The sequence below is a fragment of the Physeter macrocephalus genome, chromosome 16, assembly GCF_002837175.3.
Source record: "Physeter macrocephalus isolate SW-GA chromosome 16, ASM283717v5, whole genome shotgun sequence".
Taxonomy (NCBI): Eukaryota; Metazoa; Chordata; class Mammalia; order Artiodactyla; family Physeteridae; genus Physeter; species Physeter macrocephalus.
In genome coordinates, this window is record NC_041229.1 from 99,120,719 (window position 1) to 99,126,765 (window position 6,047).

Below are 6,047 nucleotides of genomic sequence, written 5' to 3' on the forward strand. Positions count from 1 at the left end.
AGCCAAACAGGACAAAAACCCAGCTGGCTCCCTACCTGGGTGGCCTCCCACATAGTTTGGATGCATTTGGAGTTCCTATTTTATAGAATTAACTGTTACTACTTCCTTTTAATTTTCAAAAGCCCCTTATCATCCTTTCCAATAAAGGAGATCAAAATGATAAAGCTTAGCAAGAATCATTTAATCCATTTCAGTTCTCCAAGAAATTCTGTGCCCACATTAATAATCTAAAGACACCAAATTCAGCCCTATTTTTAAAAATACCTCCAGTGAAGGAGTTTTCCTCAGTAATTAAAAAAAATTTTTTTTCATAAATTTATTTTTGGCTGCGTTGTGTCTTCATTGCTGCATGGGCTTTCTCTAGTTGCTGCTAGTGGTGGCTACTCTTCGTTGCGGTGTGCAGGCTTCTCACTGCGGCGGCTTCTTGTTGCAGAGCACGGCTCTAGGTGCGTGGGCTTCAGTAGTTGTGGCTCGTGGGCTCTAGAGCGCAGGCTCAGTAGTTGTGGCTCGTGGGCTCTAGAGCGCAGGCTCAGTAGTTGTGGCTCGTGGGCTCTAGAGCGCAGGCTCAGTAGTTGTGGCTCGTGGGCTCTAGAGCGCAGGCTCAGTAGTTGTGGCTCGTGGGCTCTAGAGCGCAGGCTCAGTAGTTGTGGCTCGTGGGCTCTAGAGCGCAGGCTCAGTAGTTGTGGCTCGTGGGCTCTAGAGCGCAGGCTCAGTAGTTGTGGCTCGTGGGCTCTAGAGCGCAGGCTCAGTAGTTGTGGCTCGTGGGCTCTAGAGCGCAGGCTCAGTAGTTGTGGCTCGTGGGCTCTAGAGCGCAGGCTCAGTAGCTGTGGCACACGGGCTTAGCTGCTCCGCAGCATGTGGGATCTTCCCGGTCCAGGGCTCGAACCTGTGTCCCCTGCATTGGCAGGTGGATTCTTAACCACTGCGCCACCAGGGAAGTCCCTGAAAAATTTTTAATAACAAATAATCAAACAGTTATTTTTAAGATCATGGTAAGAGAGATATGGTATAGACCTTACCAAGATTTCTTTTGAGGAAGCATTACTCCTTCTGAAGCTGACTTGAGACAGGACATGAGAAAGTCAGATTCCTTAATAGCCTGACAAGCTTTTGTACAATTTTACTTATTTTTCAGAGGAAAAAATAATTAAGTGGAGATTTTTTTTTTAGGTGGGCCTGGGATTTCCTAATCCTAACTGGAAAATGGTGAAATGAGGTTTTATAGCATCTTTCTTCAGAGATGCTCTAAGAACAGCCATCTTGTTTGTCTTTACGAGACAACTATGAATTAAGGAAGATGCAGGTTTCATTTTTTTAGACAGCTTTATTGAGATATAATTGATATACAAGAAAATTGGACAAATATATACAAATTTATGAGTTTGGAGATATGCATACATGTGCAAATATGGATTTGGAATTGCCTAGTGGAAGTCACTTTTTCCATAGGTAAACAAAGTGATGAAAAACTTTTAAGAAGCTTTGCCATCTTTTAATCAATCACCGAAGTGCAAAAGATAAAGTGAATGTTATAAGCCCAAATTAAGAGAAAAGTTAGTGACTAGGAGTCCCCCCTTTTACTTTCTTTTGATTTAAACGAGGTGTCCACTGTATGGAAGTAAACAAGAGGTATGATACAAATTTAATTGCACATTGTGCCCAGTATATAACATGGGAAGCAGAAAGTTTATTTACCAAAGTAATATGACATTGAGTCATTAAAACCACAAGCTACTTTATTTATCAATGATGTCAGTATTCAAAGTTGTCCAGTTAAAAATCTAACTTTCTCTTGAAAAAGAAATACACTGAAGGGAAATGCAAGGAGCTTAAGAGTGATATCATGATTCCTAACAGCAAGAATGAAGTCTGCAGCAGTGATTGTGAGAAAGTGAGTCACAGGGAAATGCAGGCAGCTTAAAAGACCCAGTTATGAGGGCCAGAAAAGAGAATATCTGAGTAGTCATCATAGGGGTGAAAATGGAGAAATGTGAGTAAACGAGTGTGGAATGAATGTGTGCATGTGGAAAATACATCTGCAGAGGCACTAGACAGCAGGTCCAAGATCTAAATTCAAGTACCTGATAAAAAAAAAAAAAAAGACTTGAAATCAAAACTTAATACCACAAGCCTAGTCATGTAACATCTAGACGTTCCCTTATTTGTTCATCACCTTTGCTTTCTCTGTAAGCCTATGGAGCAGAAGGTCAGTAACTACGAATGTACCCTTTCCTCTCTTGGTTTACATTTTATAGCAAATCAGAAGAGGGTGTGGGTTTAGCTGAGATTACAGTGGGAAGAGCTTGTTGAAGCAGGGTTGACAGTAGGTCTTGTCATTCTGCTCTCTGAAGATTCCCTTCGACAGCTGCGTCAGGCAGAAAGCACATACAAAGTGCTCAGGATGGAACTTGTAGCCCATGGCACTGATGCAGCGACCAGTGATGGGCTGCCCACATCCGTGGCAAAGGGTTCCTCGGCGGTGATGGTAGTGGAGTTCACAGAATGGACGTCCATCCAGTTCAAAGAAGGAGCCACTAGAAAAACTGCTAAAGCAGTCCTGGGTGGTGGAGACAAGAAAAAGAAAAGGGAGGCAGATGTCAAGCAGTAAAAGCATCAGCAAAACTTCAGCCTTGAAATCCCTGCCAGTTTCCTGCCAGTGCAGGAATTCACTCGGGTTCTTGACAAATAGAGGCTAGAATATTGCCCATTTGCAAGAGAGACAAGCAAATGCCCACAATGGAGGCTGTGTTTTGTGTTTCTTTTAAGAAGGCCCCTGTCAAATTCTCATCCCGAGCTGTGAACCCTCTTACCAGCTGCCTCTCAGAAAGGAGAACCCTGACTTTCCCTAAATCCAAAGATAAGTGAGTATACAGACCCCACAGACAAAGCACTCTGGGTGCCAGACAGTGTCCATGGCTGAAAGGTAGTTTTCCAACACTGGGCGGTTGCAGCCACTACACTTGGGTGAGAACATGGCTAAGAAATCCTTCCGGCAATATGGCTTCTTGTCCTTCTCATGAAAGCCTGGAGAGAGAAAAATCAAGGGTTCACTACTGCACTGTGAGATCTTAAACCAAGTTAGAGACTGAGAAGAGGCCAATGATTTAAACTCTCCCAAACTCAGGGTCTTCATATTCAAAATGGTGCTAACAGATACCTACCCCAAAGGGCTCTTAGAAGAAATATATGAGATAATGCAGGTAAAGTGTTTCCGTATTGTGCCTGGTTCATAGTAAGCATTTAATAAGCATTAAGGTCTATTCCTCCTCAATGCCTTTGTACTGAGTATTCCCTCAGCCTATACAGTTCTGCCCCGGGCCTTGATATGGCTAGCTTCACCTTGTGTTTCAGAAATCAGCTCAAATATCATCTTATCAGAGAGGCATCTCTTTAGCCTGTATCTATACTTCATCTTTTTTTACTGTTTTTATAACATTTTCCATTATATGAAATTTTGTGGTCTGTCGTCCATCAGTGGAACATCTGCTCTGAAAGAAACTAGATATTGTTGCTCTGGTCACATTATATCCCTAGGGCCTAATATTTAAAAATAAAGTACTATTAAGTAATAATTTCCAAATCGATGCAAGATCTAAATATAATAATGGAAACCCTACAAATACCTGAATTAAATATGGATAGGCTCCTCTTTAATTGGGGAATGAGAAAATTGTAATAAAAACGGCTCACATTTCAAAAGCAAGTCAGAAACTAATAAATTTAGCTACATTAAAAATACATATGAATGACTTATGCACGACCAAAAAACATCATAAGCAAAGACAAAGACAAAGGACAAACTGAGGAAAATATCTGCTAATTATATCTCAGAAAAATATAGCTAATACAAGAGTTCCTAACCGGATGCATGATTTAAAGTATTGTTTTATAAAGTTTTTAAAAATATAAAATAAAATAGAAAAAGAATCAATCCCTAAAAATTAAATCAAGTTTAAGCAAATTAACTTAACTGTATATCAAATTGATGATATGACTAAAGAAAGGCAATGATTCATTCACGTGGCTTTAAAACACAGCATTTTGACTGTAGAGTCATACTGGATCTATCCTAAAGACAAAAAGAGCTAAAAAGAAATTTTAAAATTTTTTCAATAATCTTGTTTTTGCAACATTTATATTGATTTCTTTGAAATAATATGGGTAGATTTATAAGAAAGCAAAAAATCAGTTATGGTAATTTGGTAATACCCTTGGTAGGCAAGGTTTTCAGTGTGAAAAAAAGATACAAGCATAATATAAAACAATTTCAGTAAAGGAAAAAACCTGTAATCTTATATTAGAAATATCAGTGTAGAGATAGCCTCATCCACCAGAGGGCAGACAGCAGAAGCAAGAAGAACTACAATCCTGCAGCCTGTGGAACAAAAACCACATTCACAGAAAAACAGACAAGATGAAAAGGCAGAGGGCTATGTACCACATGAAGGAACAAGATAAAACCCCAGAAAAACAACTAAATGAAATGGAGATAGGCAATCTTCCAGAAAAAGAATTCAGAAAATGATAGTGAAGATGATCCAGGACCTCAGAAAAAGAATGGAGGCAAAGATCAAGAAGATGCAAGAAACGTTTAACAAAGATCTAGAAGAATTAAAGAACAAACAAACAGAGATGAACAATACAATAACTGAAATGAACTCTACACTAGAAGGAATCAGTAGCAGAATAATTGAGGCAGAAGAACGGATAAGTGACCTGGAAAACAGAATGGTGGAATTCACTGCTGCGGAACAGAATAAAGAAAAAAGAATTAAAGAAAAAAGAATGAAAAGAACTGAGGACAGTCTCAGAGACCTCTGGGACAACATTAAATGCACCAACATTCGAATTATAGGGGTCCCAGAAGAAGAAGAGAAAAAGAAAGGGACTGAGAAAATATTTGAAGAGATTATAGTTGAAAACTTCCCTAATATAGGAAAGGAAATAGTCAATCAAGTCCAGGAAGCACAGAGAGTCCCATACAGGATAAACCCAAGGATAAACACGCCAAGACACATAATAATCAAACTGTCAAAAATTAAATACAAAGAAAACATATTAAAAGCAGCAAGGGAAAAACAACAAATAACACACAAAGGAATCCCCATAAGGTTAACATCTGATCTTTCAGCAGAAATGCTACAGGCCAGAAGGGAGTTGCAGGACATATTTAAAGTGATGAAGGAAAAAAACCTACAACCAAGATTACTCTACCCGGCAAGGATCTCATTCAGATTTGATGGAGAAATTAAAACCTTTACAGACAAGCAAAAGCTGAGAGAGTTCAGCACCACCAAACCAGCTTTACAACAAATGCTAAAGGAACTTCTCTAGGCAAGAAACACAAGAGAAGGAAAAGACCTACAAGAACAACCCGAAACAATTCAGTAAATGGTAATAGGACCATACATATCGATAATTACCTTAAATGTAAATGGATTAAATGCTCCCACCAAAAGACACAGACTGGCTGAATGGATACAAAAACAAGACCCATATATATGCTGTCTACAAGAGACCCACTTCAGACCTAGGGACACATACAGACTGAAGGTGAGGGGATGGAAAAAGATATTCCATGCAAATGGAAATCAAAAGAAAGCTGGAGTAGCAATACTCATATCAGATAAAATAGACTTTAAAATAAAGAATGTTACAAGAGACAAGGATACTACATATTGATCAAGGGATCAATCCAAGTAGAAGATATATCAATTATAAATATATATGCACCCAACATAGGAGCACCTCAATACATAAGGTAACTGCTAACAGCTATAAAAGAGGAAATTGACAGTTAACACAATAATAGTGGGGGACTTTAACACCTCACTTACACCAATGGACAGACCATCCAGACAGAAAAATAAGGAAACAAAAGCTTTAAATGACACAGTAGACCACATAGATTTAATTGATATTTATAGGACATTCCATCCAAAAACAGCAGGTTACACTTTCTTCTCAAGTGAGCACGGAACATTCTCCAGGATAGATCACATCTTGGGTCACAAATCAAGCCTCAGTAAATTTAAGAAAATTGAAAT

The 6,047-nt window shown here is 39.0% G+C and overlaps 1 protein-coding gene across 5 annotated transcripts in view; it reads right to left on the reverse strand.

Annotated features, from left to right (window-relative positions):
* Positions 1 to 1,318: 1,318 nt before the first annotated feature.
* LPXN (leupaxin) overlaps positions 1,319 to 6,047 on the reverse strand; it is a 43,250-nt gene continuing 38,521 nt past the window's right edge. For 3 of the 5 annotated variants that reach the window (XM_028477388.2, XM_007115638.4, XM_007115640.3), the window contains exons 8-9: positions 2,876 to 3,024; positions 1,319 to 2,557 (exon numbers count right to left, since the gene is read on the reverse strand). In XM_028477388.2, the coding sequence (XP_028333189.1) occupies positions 2,288 to 2,557; positions 2,876 to 3,024 (419 nt within the window). In that variant the 3' untranslated portion in view covers positions 1,319 to 2,287. The remainder of the gene's footprint in view (positions 2,558 to 2,875; positions 3,025 to 6,047) is intronic. The other 2 variants (XR_003676357.2, XM_024133115.3) reach the window with 2 other exon arrangements.